Below are 19,421 nucleotides of genomic sequence, written 5' to 3' on the forward strand. Positions count from 1 at the left end.
GAATGTGCTGCTGCACACCACGACCTGCATATGTGAGTGTGTGCACAAGAAGTGATGCTCTTGTTGTCTCCTCAATATATCCCATGTCTGCAGCTTAAGTCATCATCACTTTGGTGCTACCTATATACACTTTGTATATAAGCATTTAAGTCATTAATATATATGTCAAATATAACCATTGGAAAATAAACACATGCAAGAGATCATGGATTTATGAAAGATTCTGGATGCATTTCATTAATACAAGTGTAAATACATAATAAAAAATTACACTATCGACAGATAGTCATGTTTGGCATTACAGCTGTGATTTACTCAAACATCAAATAGACAAAGCATCTTATATTGAAATATCAAGTTAATATCCATCCTTCATCAGAATTTGATTTTAAGGGAAAATTACTGCTCACAACCAACTTAATAACCCCCACAAAGCATATTTATTCAACCACTACACAGCAGATAGGATTAAGAACTCTATTCCCAATTAATTCCTGATTTAGGACATTTGCATTATAGGACATAAAATTCTTACAATTCATTTTCCTGCTGTTCATTTTTTTCCTCTGAAATATCTGTTACATCAAGTCTTTTATATACAATGCACAGACCTCTGTCAAGTTTGATCTTTAAAAATACAAGAAATGCATTTGGCAAATCTGAAGGCAGAACACACACGAAATTCACAGCTCAGATGTTCCTAATGAGAAAGGCTTTAGTACAAAGCATGCCACTTACTTCCCATCTGTGTCTGATGCAGCTGCATAGTGCAGAGGTGTACAACCCCTCTCATCAAGGTCATTCACACTAGCTCCAGATCCCACAAGGGCAAACAGGCACTGATAATTACAATTGGCAGCAGCATAATGGAGTGGAGTTCTTTAGTACACATTTAAATAAAAAGTACAATGGTAAATAACAGCAAAATAATATTATAGAGACAGAAAAAGCAAAATAAAGTGAAACTTAAATCCTCCTTACATATGTAAGTAAGTATTTGTGGTGAAGAATACATCATCATAGTACTAAAGAATAGGGCCACTTTCTAGGGACCACTTAACAATGCTGAACTATATATAGTGGATTTATTTGCCAGCCAAAATATGCACAAACTTCATATTAAATGAAGCTTTATTTGAATTTTCTTGTGTAAACTTAGAAAGGGAAATCCAGTTTACATTAGAAATACTATTTTCTGTTAAGTAATTTTAAGCCACATGGAAAAATATGGACAAATCAAAAACTGCACAACAACTAAATATAGCACAAATAAAATACAACAATTGCACAAACAGACATTTTTAATAAAAAAGCACAATTTTGCCTAAGAGAGGAAAATGTTACTATTTATTTTTATCTATACTGACGTAGCAGAGGCACTGTTAAATATACCTTGTCTTCTTGTATCAAAACCATGAAATATTAGTACTGATGTATAATCTCAGGGAAACCTTATCCCTACTTCAAATACATAAACAATTCTCTAAATATGCCAGTTTAACTAAAATTTTAAAAAGACCAATATGACTCAGAATTTTGTTTTCTATTTTTAAAGAGACTGCAGCTATAAATATCTTGATTTGGAGGAAACAGCCTCTTTCCCTTAATATGTCTTTTTCCCATTTCTTCCCATTTTAAACTAATATTTTCCATCTCCTGAAAAAATTCCTCTATATAAGATGAAAGTTAAACCAAAATCCAACCCAAAAGGAAACCCCAACTTTCGATGACAAAAGTTGTGACAGATAGTTGTTCCTTTCTCAGGAAATAATGGAAGTGGAATTTAAAGCAAAATACAAGTTTGGCTCCATAACATTTTCTTTAAGTCCTACTCCTGCTCTTCACATCCCAGAAAATCATAATTTCCATGATGTGACATGAGATTTTACATGAGGACAGATCCTGTCATCTTAACTTAAATAATCATATACTAAAAATAGAAATTAATGTCATTCCAAAGAGTTCAGAGCTCAAACGGGGAAGCAGAAAGGGATCGATATTGTGAAATGAAAAAGGTGAAGCAGTTATAATAAAATACTGGGCATATTAATAAAAGAGCTTAGAAATAGCCACAGATGTACAGATATGACTAATACAGTATTTGGAAAACATTAGTAATGTCCTTGGATGAGAGCAATTTAAACATATTAGATCCATGTAATAAGGAAAGAAGGTTCACAAAAATTACAGTTGAATGTGAAATTCAGCTTTAAAAACAAGACTAAACACCTACCTAACAAAAGAGGACTACAAAATATGTTTGTGACTTTTGAGAACATATGCTGAAACATAGTTTATTAGAGACATCATATCACAAAAAAGCACATTTAAACTGGAACCCAGACTTTGCCACATATCAATAAGCTGCTACTGCAATACTTTTAACAGCCCTTTCCAATATACAAATCTGGAATGTCTTACCTTCCAAATCTGTCCTTTTTGTTGAAGTCTGCACCAGTATTTAGAAGAAGATTTAGGCACTCCAAATTCCTATTAAATTAATACACTATTACTTGTGATTGCAAATTTTATTTCATTAATATTGGCCTCTACAAATATCAGAACTACTACACATGAACATCTCATATGTTAGGTTAATGGTACTGAACTACAATGTGGAATTTTTGATATATACATTTCTGTATGTAAAATAGATTCCATAATTTATGGATCAAACCAATAAGGAATATAAATTATTTCAAAACCACATATATAAATTTAATTGATACCAATTGGCATGCATAAAGCACATAAACATGAACCTAATTCAATAAATAATTCAATTCTTATAAACAAATAAATAGTAACACCTGTATGTCATATGCTTTTCCCACAAGGAGTCCAGCACAGAGGCAAGATTTTACTGCCTATTTTTTAAGGCCAAATGTAAGTTGAAACATACATATTTTGCTTTTCAGTGTAATCAATTTTCAATAAAAATATGATCATCATAAGAGATATGCTATATTATTTATTGTTTAAACACTATTTTTGGTAACTTTCCTACACTGAAGATGAGTGAGGGAATGTGTCACAAATTATTTGGTTTTTATATGAAGAGATAGCATTTTAACTTCTATCACTTGCAACAAGGATGTATCTAGGAAGTACTTTTGACTTAGAATGATTACTTAACAGTATTACTTAAACAACATTCAAACAGAAAAATGAAAATAGCAATATTATGGAGTTCTTGTGTCCCACAAAGTGTATCACGAAATTTATTACCCAATTCTTCCAGGCAATTTTGAGTAGCTGCTATAGAAAACCTACAATGCAATAACAATAATCAATATGGATCACAACTCAAGTGATGAGCAAGTAGCTCTGACTACTTCATCCACCTAAACTCTGGAATTTAATTATTGCTTTTATTTTATTTAGACTGACCTTTTATTTATGGTTTTGGTAAAAACAAATTTCCCAAAGTTGCTGTTCTCTATCTCATGTCCCACAGTGATCTGAGGTGGGCATGCCATCTTAGAGTGCTGTAAATTCTAAAAATTTTATTATCATCCATGGAAATTAAAAAAAAAAGAATCAGTTCATCCCCAAATATAAATCTAATGTAAGGCTGATGACACTTGGACACTGTACTCCAGCAATGACTTATTGAGCTGAACAGTTAATTAATTTTTTGTTTGCAGATAGAATACATCTTGAAATTAATTTCATGTTTACATAAGTTCCAAGGGGAGAGGGCAGGAAAAACAGAGAGGAGATAATAGAAAAAAAGAACAAGAATGATCAGCAATTGAAAAAAGAAATACTGAATATGAAAGCATGAATGCTTTTTTACACACCCTCCAGCTGCAGCTGCATGAAGACAAGTCCTGCCAAAGTCATCTGGTGTGTCAATGTCAAAACCTACAAAGCAAATATTTTGTAAAATCATTATGTAACATCACCTTCCACAAAACTGCTGTCATCTGCTGTTAAGAGAAATGCTTGCTAAGCAAACTTAACAGCTATTTGCAAAAGAGCATTCAAGCATTAAAATTTTCTTCATTTGAAACATGTCCTTGCTATTTCCAATGTTTTGAAAAACAGGCATTTAAATAAAACTGGAAGGGGTAAGCTAAAAGACAAGTAGCTGCACTGAGGCTGTGCTCTTCCTCATTCTATTTACCTGCTAATATTTCAGTGCCATTTACTATTGAACATAAGATATATGCAGGTCATATGAAAATTCAGGAATACACTAGAATTTATCACTGTTGTGCGGAGATTATTAATTTTTGGGGATGTCAGTATTACTAAATATAGGAGCTACTTAAATTTTATCCTTGAGTTTAGTGCTTTAGTCCCAAAGAAAGAACTTTATTGAGTTGGAGTGATGGCTGCAAATAGCAGTTAATTACAGAGGAGCTCTTTGCAGAACACTGGAGTTTTCTCTTTCCTTAAAGGCTCGGCTATGGAACTTCAAATCCAAGATCACAAACACTAGCTGTGTAATTCCATACCCACCCATATATTTTGACAGAAAGATTACTATTTAAATCAGGTTTCAAAGCTACATTTTTGGTTTGAGAAAACTATTACACTCTTGTAAGAGTTTTGCTCTTGTGTAATGTAACTTATTTACTAAATCTCTATTTGTCGTTCCTAGGAATGCTAGTTTTTTGTTTTTGTTTTTTTTTTAAGAACTGTTTAGCAACAGTAGATAATGAGCAACATAAGACATGTTGTTCAAAAATACTATTATTTCAAGACTGTTTTCCTACTCCATATCCCCTAAAACAGGTTTTTGTATGCACCACTATGCTTTTATCCCATTTCAACAGGGAATGGTCTATAGCATATATTTAGGAGAGTTTACTAGCTTGGTTTGAAGAATAGCCTTTGATGCCTTTCCACATCCTTAAGTTGCTTGTCTACCATCACTAACTACTTGAATGTCATTCAGTACTGGGATAGGCAGATTGGTGACATTTTGTTAAGGTTTGCATATGAATAGAAATGAATTTAAAAATCAGAGATCTTTATTTTACATAAAAGAGACATCTCCCAACCCCAAAAAGGACACATACTCTGCATATACCAATCCCCACACCACGAGCACATCCTAAAAGTCTTTGGCAGTATGTAGTCTTTCTAGCCTGAAGGCTGAACATTCTCTTCAATTCCTTATCTGCTCCAGGCTAGATTTGCCTCCCAAGTTTTCTCAATTCATGTAAAAGCCACAGAAATCCCTTGCAAGTCCTCCACATGATTTCCTTTGTCATACTGAACCTCCAGTAAGGGCACAGCCAGCACCACAGCACGTGCAGGAAGGAGAAAGAGCCAGTATCCCTCATTTTGACCACATCCAATTGAAATATTGTCAACTATTGGACAGTTCTTTTCTGAAGTGAATCCTTGCAAGTATGCCCATGACAGGACAGTAAAAAAAAAACCTTTCCAGTAGGTAGCTTCAGTTATATTCCTCTAGTTCTTCTCCCAGGTTTCCCTATCTAACAGTACAAAGCTGGGGAAGCAGCTTCTTATGCTTCCTTTTCCCCAGTTCTCTCCTTTCCACTTATCTTTTTTCAAAAAAACATTAAGTGTCTTCAGATTAATACAGAACCATTTAGTTTATTCTTATTCTTCTTCTGTTTCAGAAGCTTCATTTGGATAAATCTACCTTCTCAGAACTGCACTGGTTCAAAGAGCTCAGAATTCACCTAAGATTCTGGCCAACAAGAGAAGTAATGACCTTCCAATATCCACATCTTCAGGGAGGAGTCAAACATCAAAAGAAAAGTGCAGTCTGCATTGCATTTGGTTAACAACATAATACCAATGAACAGTTTCTTAATAGAGCAGTCTACAGAGTCTTCAGAACTATTAGGTGCCCACTACAGGAATAGATGGGAATAGACTGATCTGTATTAAGCTAAAGACATCATGGAATGGAAATTGGATGGTCCATAAATTAATAAAAAATATTATCAATCTTTCTCCTTGAAGTTTCATTATGGTCTAAACCAGTCATCCCACCTCTATGGCCAACTCAAAATGCACAAACACAATATTAAAGAAATTATAAATATATTATTAAATTTTGGATTTTTTTTTAAACTTATGTCTGCATAAGTTTGCATTCACTTTAACTACGGACTGTCCATTAAAAAACAAGCATTGACCCCAAGGTACTAGTAAACGATAAGGATTTCTATGCATCACTAAATTAAGACTTAATTAAAAGCTATTCTATGAAATACACAATGAAGTACAAAGCACCTTGTAAGAATTTAAAAGAGTGTCCTACCTGATGAGAGGAGCTTTCTGCAGCAGTCTGAAAATCCACTTAATGCTGCCAAATGGAGAGGAAACATCCCATGTATACCCCGCCTAAGATACACCATAATCAGGTATCACAGTTTCATTACAATTAAAATAAAACAAACATGATGTGTGCCAAAGTGCACATGCATGGTGGGTTCAGCAAACCACCTAATTAGAATACTGAGCTAACTTCACATCTTAAACACTTCCTTCCAAGCTATCAGCATGCATTATCAGAGCAACAGCCTATTAAAACTTTCAGTGCTTTTTCTTCAAATACATAACAGAAAACCCTATTTCTCTTTGTTTTGGTACAAATTGTGATATACTGACTAGCTACTTACAAGTACAACAGAGCATAATAAACAAAGCATTTCCTGTTGCAAGTTGGAGATGATATTAAAAATTGCACTAGTTCTGTTAACCTAATAAATACACTTGTAAATTATGTCAGCTTGCATTCATGTCAGTAAAGTTACCTACTTTGCAGTGTCAGCACCACTCGTGATCAGAGTGTTGATTAATAGCTCATGGCCATATCTAGCTGCTATGTGCAAAGGGGTATTTCCATTCTTATCTTCACAGTCTATTTCAGCTCCTATAATAAAGAGTAATTACTAAGTAAGGGTATATGCAGGCATTCAGATACTTTGTTAGAAAGATAGGACTGATGATCATTTAAGTAACATTATTAATTGCCAGTGACTGAGTAGTTTGGATTTAAAACTTATACAGATTTCAATGGGAGAGAAAAGCATTTTAGTATGTAACCTCATGGGACAAACTGGATTATGGAAAATAACCTGGGTTATGGAAAACAAATCTATATACATATTCCTGCATTCTTAAAAAGAAATGGTTCATCAGTGTAACTTATCAAACTTTATAAACAGATATGCCAGACTCCACCACTATTACTGGACACTGGACATGAAAAAAGTTCAGCATGTTGTTACCAATATAAGAGGATGAAAACATCCAAAATGGAAAGCTTATGACAAAAATACTCCCTCCCCCTTTTTACCATTTTGAATGATGGTTTGGGATCTTGAAAATCTACCATGGATCGCTGTCATGTGCAAAGGTGTTTTCCCATCTTTACTCTGGAAGAGAAAAAAAAATACTGTTACTTATCACCAGTAACAGCAATTAATCAGATCTGATAAAAGAAAAACCAACAAAAAGGACATTTCTTTCTTCTTTTCTCTCTACACTCCATCCTTTAAATTGTTTCTATGCACAGACAGATGCTGGCAATAAGTTCAGCATGACATGGCAAGCTTTTCACAAGAGCTGCTCTTAGTCACTCTTCCAGATGCCAGTGACAACTCATGGATGCCCACTCACTCACACTCACAGTTATCCCTAAGATAACTCTCGAGAGGATGATGACAGCACACAATTTCAGCAACAAGTCTATGTCCAACCCCTCCCCTCCCCAAGGCTAAAATAAAATAATGTTTTAAGATTGTTTATTGAAAGAAAGTAGCTGTATTTACTAGAGGGGTTTAAACATTATATTAGAAGACAACACATTACAAAGCTCATGTGTTTCCTAGAAATTTCTGTAAAGTGATGTTTGTAAGCAATTTATCATAAATTAAAAGTAATCCTAGGGTAGAACTATTCAACCCTACTAGGTACTACACATTTGAAATGCACATCTTGGATGTGCACTTAATCATTCACCCAGTAGAGACACTCTTGAAGCAGGCTAACAGCAACACATAAGGAAACTTCACTTTTTAACAGCTCATATCAAAGCACTATTTTTACTGTTGCTATTATTTTGGAATGATCTTCCTCTCATACTTGTCACAGGTAATGGGAAAGCTTTACAGCAGAAAAAAGTTCCTACACATGCATTCAAAAAATTGCAAACACAACACAGAAAATCAAAGGACCCTTGAATGCACATGCATACTGCATCTATGTTTTCAATGATGCCTTTGAAGAGTATGAAATGTTCACAAAACACAAAGTCAAATCAGACAAATATGGCAGGGGAACATATGATATGAACACATGTATTGAAACATCACAAATTGTTGTCATATGCAAAAGTGTCTTCCCATCTTTACTCTCCCTTTGGCACCAAATGGACATGGTTCTATGGATGTGACACTGAAAGTCTGCTAAGACCCTCTTAAGGATGGGTATGGAATTTTTCATTGTGTCACTGCCCAGAGCAGCATAACAGCACAATTATGTGAAACACTGTCTTCTCAGACCTAGGTTGAAAGAAATAAAACACTTGATAAGGAATTAAGTTATCTCTAGCTCTTCCAGCTAGCAGATTTCTTTGACCATAAATAATCCAAAAGACAACATCCACATATCCATAGCAGATGCAAATAAACACAGAACATGGGGTTGAAATCCTCTTGAGGATTTAGACAATCAATTTTAATTCTGTCATTGGATGCCTTAAGAAAAAGCCAAATAAACACACCAAAAGTGACAACTTCTTCAAGCAACCTCTGTGCTCCACTTTTCTCTCATGTTTCTCCCTACAGTTCAGTTCTCATCTCTTTTTCCAACCACTAAAATTCTCTGTGCCCAATTACTTTAAAACAACTCTTAGACATTGGTGACTTTTCTCCTCACTTTTATCCTTCTTTAAGCTAAAGAATCTATAGAATCTATTAATTTCTATTAATTAAAGAAAAAATATCATATAAAATAAGCTTAGTGAAGTAACAGACAGAATTTCAGGACTCAGATAAAGTAGCCTGCAGTCTTAGTGGCTTAGATGGAACAAATCTGTATCTCATAGGAAGGCTAATGAAGAAAAAGAAGATGGAGATGAAAAAACACAGATCTCATAATGTACCTTACAAAGACATAGGAATAACTTAAGGTGACAGTATTAAAAACTGAAGAGCACTGTGGTTAAGTTTTCTCACAAGAAAACTGCAGTAAGATCTTGAAAAGAACAAAATATGCTACAGAATAATTTTCCACTTATAAATGAAAAAACACAGTACAAACAAGAAGAGATTTTTATATTTACTCTGTTCAAATTTACTTAAAAATGCACTTAACATAGATTTCTAAGACTGGATTTTATGAAAGTGCCTCTCTCATGTCTAATAGTCTCAAGTTCCTTTCCAGCCCAGGAATAACACAACATGCGATTGTCTATAAGCACATAAACATAGAACAGGTATAAAATTTAATGAAGACAATTCCCATGTAGAAGCAGGTATAGGATAGCATTCAGAATTGCCTTCTAAGACACTAGAAAAGGATATATAGGACCAGAACCAGTAGCCAAACACCTCTTTAAGCAATGAAATATCAATGCTCTATTAAGCAAATCACTATTTCCTGAGATGCCAGGAGATTGGACTGCAGAAGCAGGGAGGTATCTTCTAAACTTTGCTTCCATTTCCTTTTCTTTATGTCTTTAGGTTCTTCTCTCTAAATATCAAGCTAACTACAGCTGTGTGATTTAATGAGATCAGACAGGATCACAGCACATGACAGGACAGCTATGGGCTAACGATAACTTTTGTTGTCTTCACTGAAACCCAGCTAAATGTGGTAAAAGGAAAGGAATCACCCAAATCTCTCCTATCACTAGAGAAAATGTATCCACAAAATACTTAGATCATAGCAAATTTGCTAAGAACAGTAATTGCTATTAGACAGAAATAATACACAGCACAAGGTGTCTTATTCAGTGATTACTCATATATTAACTGTACTCAGACTACTGAGCTTCACTGAGGGAGAGGAAATGTGGGTCTATCATGTACCAGCATTCCTCCAAATGAAATCTCCCCCTAGCAACAATTCTTGTGTTCTAGTACCACCAATGAAAGTAAAAAACTTTTTCTATTTAGGTCACTGAATTTTCAAGCAGCAATGAGGTCCATAAAACAATTAATACTGTCCCATTACATCCTCATTTCAATGTGTTCTTCCATGCATGGAAATCCTGAATAGTGAGGAGGGAGTGCTCCAGTAATGAGCAATACTTAATAAGATTCACTGTTCTACAGTGGACACTGACAAGGCTATGAAAACAAGTAGGAAATTATGTCCAGAGGTGATAAAAAGCATATAACATATTTCTACTGTTCTATTATCTTCTGCTATATAATCCCTTCTTGAGATGAGGCCAGCACTCACAGATATGCACAAGAACTTCCCCTCTCTCTGCCATCCAGAGTAAGAGTGTTTCCCTTTTGCTCTCCCTACTCAGTCATCCACAGCAGGAAGCACTGTAATAGTACTGTCCAGTCTGCACCTACATTGCCATCCATATCCACTCTCTTACCTCTAAAATCACAGCAAAAGCTGCACATGGGAGGAAATTATTGAATCAGCCTACACAAGCAATATAATTATGATGAAAAATAGATCTTAGAGCCATTTTAAGAACTACTTTGAACTCCAGCCTCAATATTTGGAAACTGAACCAGCTTGGTTTCAATAAATATTTAGTAAGAACACCCTAATTCCATCTCATTTTAAATCCACAATTCTTTCTTAGTTACACAACATATTCTATTTTTTTAGGGATTGCTCTTCTGATTAAGTCCAAGATTTATCTTTATAGGCCTTTCCAGGGAAGTAGAAGTTGACTTAAAAATTATTTTCTTTTGCCTCAGTTCTTGCACTTTTTCACAGTGCAAGTGACAAGTTTTCATATGCAAAGTAAGGCTGTTCACGCCTTCAGGTGCAAATTTACAGGCCAAATTCAGTCATACTGGTATAAATCCACAGAAATGCTACTAACAGAATTACAACAGAAACACCTTGATGAGGAAAGTGGGGAAAAATGCTATTTTCAAGCTATAATTGCTTAAAATCCCTACATAGCCCTACTCGCTTAATTTTGCACTTAAGAATTTTGATATGTACGAAATCAACACATTTTAATTACAACCAACCCCATAGCTAAAGCTAATGCTGGTTCTCAAATGGAGCCCTGTCCATTTCTTTCTTCTACATCAGAAATATGCCTAAAATCATGAACCCTTGCAGCCCTGCATTTAAAAAACAGTAATTCTTGGCTTGGTAATATTTGTCAGAGCATCACAGAAGAGTTTGGGTTCAAAGGGACCTCATCTGGTTCCAACCCCGCTAGCATGGGCAGGGTTCCACTTGACTAAGTAGCTCAAAACCCCATGCAGCCTGGCATTGAACCCTTCCCAGGGATGGGGCATCCACAACTTCCCTGGACAACCTGTTCCAAGGCCTCACCACCCTCACAGTAAAGATTTTCTTCCTAATATCTAATCTAACCCTACTGTCAAAGTCTGAAGCCATTTCCCCTTGTCCTATAACTCCATGCCCTTGCACAAAGTCCCTCTCCAGCTCTCTTGTAGGCCCCCTTCAGCTACTAGAAGGTGCTCTAAGCTCTTCTTTGCTCTTATTTGTGTGAGTAACACACAAATATAATCAGAAGTATATTTAACATTGTGGGATTATTTTCATGGCAGACCACACTTTACTGAAAAATGATGTTTCAAGAATGTAGGACAAAAGTCAGCCAGCCTGCAACACTGAACACTCAGTCATATGCAGCCTGGGACATTAGGCAGAGCAGAAAGCTGGCAACAAAAATAAATGGACTGTGACCTGGATATTTTAGGACAAGTTGGCAATAAACCCTATAACACAGCTCCTTACTTCTGCAGGGCACTTTGGTAATGAATTTTTCCACAACTGAGTTATGCACATTTTTATTAAATGAGCTGCATGTCTAAATATATGTAACAGTGAGCAGGAACATTCATTTAGGATTTTTCCACATCAAAGAGCTTATTTTTAAAATACTCTCAAATTTTCAGTTGGCTATGAGTTTTGTACTAACAATAGATATAAAACTGTATTTTGGAATTAGTTAGCTGAAAACCAGCTTGAATCACTGTAAAAATCAGTGCTTACGTGAAGTGAACCACAAACCCCAAGATTTTTAACAGAAATGTCAGCTACTCTAATATTCATCTTCTGCACAGATTGTGCTGAAATTCAAGCATAAACCTATTAAGCAGGTTTCTTTTCCTTTTTCTTTTTAAAAAATTAAATAACAGATAATTCCTGTCATACTACATGTGGGTGACAGTTCAGGCAACCAGACATAATGACATAAGGAACACTAGGACTCTTCATTCCATATACCCATTTCCTACCTCCCTCAGCATAAAACCTGCCAAGACACCAGATACTGCCACTAAATATTTTTGAACACACTTAAGTTTTCATTACTAGAGTAAAGATCAACATAATACAAACCAGAAGGTCTTACATCTCTCTACCTACAACAAGGCTGGATTCTAAGGATTATTCTGCAGTCAAAGACTTGTGACCAAACAGAGATGTAAAATGTATACTGACTCTGCTCACACAATTTCGCTGGAGTAATTAAAACACCAGCTGTTTAAGACTTTCCATTGGCCTGATCTACTTACATTTGTATTTTTAATACACTCTTCCCCAATCTCCCTGATAGATTAGATTCTAAGACCTTACATTATCATCTCTTCAACTGCTCCAGCAATTAGGCAGGTCATACACATTTCCCTGAAATACCCCTGATTTTGCTCATATTACTTATTTATAAGAAAAACACATACTTTTGCATTTTTTCAAATTATTTGCTCTTACTTACATGGCTAGACTAGGGAAAACAAAGCATACAGAATTCTGACATTTAAATATAATTGAGATTGGCCAGACATTATTGGCATTTTTCTTCATCCTTTTGGACACTATAATATATCCCATTGAGGTTTCCAGATTCAGATCAATTCTTGAAGCAACATACTGGCTCATTTTTACTGCAGTATTTTCAAACAAATACTCAATCTATCAGCGGGAACTTCTCTGTGTTATCAAAACAAGTACGTTGGAAAAAACTACCTCTGATAAAGATGTATAGCATTTTTAAATGTGAAAGGATGGCTCTGGATACACCTACCTTTATATTTACATCTGCTCCATTGCAGACCAAGAGCTCTAAACACAATGCTCCATGTGTTGATGCAGCAGCAAAGTGCAAAGGTGTGAATCCCTTCTCATTCACTTGATTTACATTAGCACCACAGTCTATGAGTTCATTCACTACAACATCTTGCCCATTGTAACAAGCTACATGGAGAGGAGTATTTCCATAGGCATTTGGCTCATTCATCTATAAGAGAAAAAAACCCCAAGATTAGTTAGTATGCAAAAAGCTGTACTTAATGCAGCATTTAATTCTAGCAAAGGAAAAATCTCAAGTCACGAGATTATGTTTTGGAACTCTTCAAAAGCAGAAATTAAAAGCAAGTTCTGGATCTAGCATGTTGATTGAGATCTGTGTCCTGGGGAAGATATGATTGCTTTACAAGTGAGCCAACCTCCTCCAATTGTCTCCACACCAGTTTCCTGTACGCAACTCTAAGAGAAGCCACACATGCCAAAAATATCAACTGTGGCAATTTGCATAGATGCTACACAGAAAGCATAGCACAGACCTCTATAAAACAGCATTGCAAGTTTTCATTAACAACAGAGGTCAAAGAGCCTTTTTGTGTGTGTATGTGCACATATAGAAACAGAATTTCTTGCTGTACACAACATGACACTGAATTCTGATCTACTTCTCAATATTGAGCTTGAGTTGCAATCTCCAGCCTTGCAAGACTAAGATTATGATTCACAAAGTAGATTTCTTACACTGTTTCACAGTTTACTGTTAACACTCCTTCTACAGCCAGGTACTGTAGAACCTTTTAATTTGTTTTGCATTTCAATATTAATATGGTCTCATTTACTGCAGTACTGAAGTTTCTCACAATTTTTAGTATCATCTAAAATTTATGTCACGTAGGAAAGTCAGTTCCATGTATATTTTACCAAACGAGGCAAAAGCATTTAATGTCCTGCATTTCAACAATTATTGTGTGGCAAAGCTAGGCTCAGAATTCCTATTTCCTGACTTCCAGTCCAGTGAATTAAGAGCAAGAAATATCAAATAAACAAAAAGCCCCACTAAATACACATTTATTTTCCAAGTATTGTGCAAAATCTGCAAGGCTCTGAAGGTTTTCTTTTAATAGAGAAATGAGGGTTTATAAAAGAAAATGTAGTACTTGGAGAGATCTTCCTTCACGTACTTTCACTATATCCTAACCTGTGTGCTACAAGTACTAACAAGAGTATTTTGAACAAAAAAAAAATCCCATTTAATTTTACTTTTTCTTACATCAACTCCAAGATCCAGAAGATATTTGACTACACTGATCATCCCACTAGATGCTGCAGCATGTAAGGGTGTATATGATTTCTTGTCTTTGCATGTCACTTCAGCTGTATGGGTCACAAGTAATTTCACAACTTCAATATGACCTAAAATAATAAGGACAAATAAAATGAAGCATCATATTTTATTAACCAGCACAGGTTTGCAAACTTCATAATTCTACAATTGTTATAACATGATCAAGAAACTATTCCTTTGGACCTAATGTAAAAAAAGAAAGAATTGTTCTTGTTTTCTAATCCTATCATGAACTATAAAAGCAACATAAAATAATCATCTCCACACACCCCACCCAACAACCACTGCAAAAATAAATTTGTATACTCAAAACACAATCCTGGAGAACTAGAGAAGCAAAGTAACTTTGTAATTATTAAGTATTTGCCACAAATTTACATTAACAACTTGCAAGACCATGTGACTGTCAATCTTCCACTATCACCCTAATTCCAAACACGCCCATTAAGATTTTTAAATCTTACAGGAAGTTTGAAAAATTGATGCAAACACGAAAAGAAGAAAATATTCTACTTTTACATCAAAATATACCCCCAATCCAACTTCCTTTACCCACAAAGCTTTTAAAATGTTAAGCCACATCACACAGGATTTAGTAAAGCTCTGTTTTCAAGACTGACTCAGAGATGATCTTTGAGGAACTGCAGCCTTTTAAAAGCATCAGCTGCTCTCCTAAGACAATGGAAGTAGAGTACAAGGAAGAGTAAGAGTTGGGATAATGAAGAAGGCATGGGGGAGGTTCCAGGTGGAAAAGAGAAGAGAGGGCAGGGAGCCCACCCTGCAGTGGTGGGCAGTAGCTCTCACTGCCAGCTTTGGGCCAGGGACGCCAGCACCATGACCCACCCCAGCTGCAAAGGGCAACGAGCTTTTCCCTTCCATGCCCACATGTTCCTCCTCCGCTTGCAGGCACTTGTGACACTGCCTGCTAAGAAGCCATGAAAATGGGCTAGCCAAGTATCTGTCACTCTTGCTCTATGGTTAATTTAACTGCCAACCAACTAATTACTGAAAGCACATGGATAGTCATGACAAAGACTGCTGAATAAAGAAATACATGACTTTAACAGAGCACGATACACTTGGCGCTTTACTTTTGTAACTGACCCATGTGGGACTCTTTATTTTACCTTTCAGGTGACATCCTTTCCTTAGTTAAAGAAGTGGTGAGGGACACACTGAATACTTATGTTTATACTTATCCAGTCAGATATCTAAGTAGAAAGTATCAAATCCACCTTTCAGTTTAGGTGCTTCACAAAGAGTGTGGGTCTTTGCTTCATAAACAGTTAAGAGAATTTGCAAAAGTTTGAATAGGAAGTGCCTACCCAAAGGAATACAGACAAAGCTATTTTTATAAACACTCAGACACTGTGATACTTATTTTATGCTGCATACCTAACAGCACACAAAATACCATTTCACCTAGCTATACCAACCAAAGCCATAAGACTTTACCAGCGCAATGTGAAGTGCTGCAATAATATTTCGCTTCTTAATTATCTCAGTATAGTAGGAAAGAGGGGAAAGAGAAATGCAAACACAATACTCATCTTTTTACCCAAATACAATGGGGAACAGAATGAAAACAAGCTCTAAAGGAGAAACAGAAGTACAGAAGATATCTAAAGTAGTGAAAGGAATAGAGACAGTGAACAGAACAGTGACAGAAAAAACTTCAAAGAGAGGGTAAAAAGCCAAAAAAACCCCTGACCTGCATTGAAAAGGCAAGCAGCGATCAGTGGAAGACTCTCAAAGGGAAGAGCAAGGTACTTGACTTGAGAAGTGCTGCAGAGACATCCCGGTGCACCAGTGAGGGCAACACCAGCACACAGCACTGCGAGTCCATTGCAGTCCCAGCTTTGCAGCTGGACAGCAATGGGGCCGGGTGAAAAGCAGGAAGGAAGCAAAACAATGGACATCACCCTAGAAAGTTATTTATAGTAGAGTGACGAGAAGCATAACTTGTTTAATTTATGGTTAGTTTTACATGGTGGAAAACTTTTTAAGGTTTTCTCCAAACAATTGGAGCAATGTACAATGGCTCTAAATTGTGAGGGAGAATGTCATAATTATTTTTACTTTGATTGAAGGCTTTCAAAAGCTTTTTCTTCTCTATTGTCTACAGGGAAATTTAGGCAGATCAACATCAATTAAACTACATTTTTCCTGCCCAAACACTCTTCATTAAGAGACTTCCCTGTAAATAGCCTACAATATAGCACTGATTAAAATTGGAATAAATGTAGCTTATCTGCAAAACAGAAGACTTTTCATCTAGGTAAGCACAAGGCAGAAGGTGTCTCTGGCCTCTCATTGACACTTGTCAGTTCTCTGAAACTTCACATACAAGTTTCATTCAACAAAATTTTGCAAATAACCACATTCAATAAGGTGGCTGGACAGACTGCCACAGACATTGCTTTGCAGATATAAGTACATTAAAAACACTAATATTGAAATAACATTAGATCAATAATGAAGATTGTTCTTTAACTTCTGGGGTTTTAAGTACTGGTATAAATACCTGAAGTGCAATCTCATCCAGCTTCAAATAATAAATTAAGAGCATTAGTGCTGTGATGATCACTTCCTAATTGAATGGCACATTCAATTCTTTTCAAGTCTGATAAAAGGGAAGGAAGAACATTACTCTGACAGTATTGAAAGGGTATTGATCAAGACCACGAGAACAATAATTATCCACTCTGGAATAAGAATGGTGAGGCAAGAATTTGTAGTTTCAGAGATGAAATATTATTTGAAAATACAATCCCCAAGGATGCTGCAATGATCCTCTGTTTCAGGTGTCCCTTGTATTAACTGCTTACTTTTTATTTAGCATTTCTCCAAAATTTTTCACCTGTAACTAGACTTGCTAACTGATGAACATAGCTCCTCCTTTTTAAAGAACAAAACTACTTACCTTACTTTTCTTTTTCCAACAAATTAATTTTCCTCACCACAAAATACACATTTACAAGGCAATTTGAACTACACTATTAACGTTTTTTTGGCAGACACAGATAAACTCAATGCTTACAATGCAAATATTTTTCTGAGAAATATGTCAAACCACTAAACATGAGATGATTTTTTTTTATTACTACAGTATTAATCAACTGAAATATGTACATACCCATATATGCTGCCCAATGTATAGCTCGTCTGTCTTTCTTGTCAAATGCATTAATATTGGCCCCTCTAGACAACAGTAAGCTGACCATCTGAGACAGAGAAAAAGAACACAAATCTTCTATTCATAATGGAAAAAACTTTGCCTCAACAGAGAAAACCATGGAAGAAAACAAAAATGTATGCGTTTTCAGAGGATTTAAATGAGTCGGGTCTTGAATATTCCATAAGTTTTAAAAATTGGCTGTGTGGAGCCAAAAAGTGACTGTAAGGAGCACAAAACTTGATGTCAACAAAACCACTTCTTAACCACTTTATTAGTTAAATTTTGCAAAGCCCTGAAATCTTTTATATCTTCAGGTTACTAAGGGACTAATGAGTCAGAACTTATTACATATATTTCCTCTGCATTTCAGAGACAACAAACTCCCTATGTTCACTATTTACTGAACAGAAAAATATCCTGGCTTTTCCATTTTAAATTTACCTGTTACTAATTTAACTCCACTTAACAAATTTCCTTCTGTCACAAGAAAAGTGAACACTGTAATAAACTTTCAATAAAATGATGTAACACTTATTTTCCACAACTTTTCTGCACAGAGATGCATACGGAAAACAAACTCAAACACAAAATAGAGGTTGAGGATTTTTGAGGGAATGGGGGAGAAATGATTTTAAACTCAAAAATGAAATATCAGAAATGTGAGGGACAGAATGACGAGTGGAAGACAAGAAAATTAACTTTTACCTCAACGTGTCCACTGAAGGCTGCATGATGCAGTGCAGTTCTGCCTGCTCGGTCAGACACATTTACATTGCTTAGGAGAGGCACCAAAGCTTCAGCACACTTCACAGCTTTGTTTGCAGCTGCTATGTGTAGGGGTGTCTGCCAGTTTTTATCACGAGCATTGACATCTGCTGAATGCTTTAACAACACCTGAACAGCATCCTGAAAGCATTTACAAAAGAACCAAGCCACTTAGCAAAGATCAGAAATGACAGCCCTGGATTTAAGGACAGTACAGTGGAAAGCAACTCTTTACCATTTGTTCACTTGCAAACATAATCATTGGGACACTTTAGGATTTGTACTTTATCATAAATCCAAACATGAGGATGTTCTCAAGGACATGAATAATTTAAACAAATCAACCATTTCCAGGTCTTTTATTCCTTAAGCCACATGGAAAATTATTTTGTAATCACACTGATTTCCTAAGTTTAATAAACCATCCTAGGATTTCTTCCATCAGTGGAATTCTTAGCCAAGGATTAGTGAAGTACTATGAACTTATAATGAATTTCCATCAATCTGCCAAGTACAATTTTTCAACTGTCCAAGTCTACAAATGGCAAACCTGAGATTATTAAATGTACATTTAGAGAACCACAAACAAAACTGTGCATAGTCACAAAAAGTTTCAACATACACTGTTGCAAAATTCCTGAAAACAGTTTTAAAATATTGCACTGAATTCCATCTCCCAAAATGATTATTCATTTCCTTTTGTTAGAAGTACAAGCTGTGAAAATGTGACAAATAAGACTGTAATTCTTACAGCAAGATAAACAAATCCCACTAAAATATGTGCACGCAATTGGAATGCATAAAAAAAATAACTGTGCTGGCAGTATCAACATGATGATGAATATTGCATTTTGCATCAGCTGTGTGACCTTCCCACGATTCACTAATTGCTTTTGGTGACTGCCAACTCAGTCACTGAGCACACAAATAATT

At 35.5% G+C, this 19,421-nt stretch overlaps 1 protein-coding gene across 7 annotated transcripts in view; it reads right to left on the minus strand.

Annotated features, from left to right (window-relative positions):
- Positions 1-19,421, minus strand: part of ANKRD28 (ankyrin repeat domain 28) — a 119,951-nt gene that overhangs the window by 19,940 nt on the left and 80,590 nt on the right. For 6 of the 7 annotated variants that reach the window (XR_011679555.1, XR_011679556.1, XM_071429276.1 and 3 more), the window contains 10 exons: positions 18,429-18,629; positions 17,682-17,769; positions 14,471-14,613; positions 13,202-13,414; positions 7,292-7,370; positions 6,751-6,865; positions 6,251-6,333; positions 3,804-3,867; positions 2,422-2,490; positions 739-879 (listed from right to left, as the gene is read on the minus strand). Coding sequence is in view for 5 of the 7 variants with exons in the window: in XM_071429276.1 (XP_071285377.1) it covers positions 739-879; positions 2,422-2,490; positions 3,804-3,867; positions 6,251-6,333; positions 6,751-6,865; positions 7,292-7,370; positions 13,202-13,414; positions 14,471-14,613; positions 17,682-17,769; positions 18,429-18,629 (1,196 nt within the window). In the remaining 2 variants the exon portion in view is untranslated. Of the gene's footprint in view, positions 1-738; positions 880-2,421; positions 2,491-3,803; positions 3,868-6,250; positions 6,334-6,750; positions 6,866-7,291; positions 7,371-13,201; positions 13,415-14,470; positions 14,614-16,256; positions 16,480-17,681; positions 17,770-18,428; positions 18,630-19,421 lie in introns of those variants that run through there. The other variant, XM_071429277.1, reaches the window with a different exon arrangement.

Source organism: Agelaius tricolor, unplaced genomic scaffold (genome assembly GCF_023055355.1).
Source record: "Agelaius tricolor isolate 1412-34295 unplaced genomic scaffold, bAgeTri1.0.p SCAF_6, whole genome shotgun sequence".
Lineage (NCBI taxonomy): Eukaryota > Metazoa > Chordata > Aves > Passeriformes > Icteridae > Agelaius > Agelaius tricolor.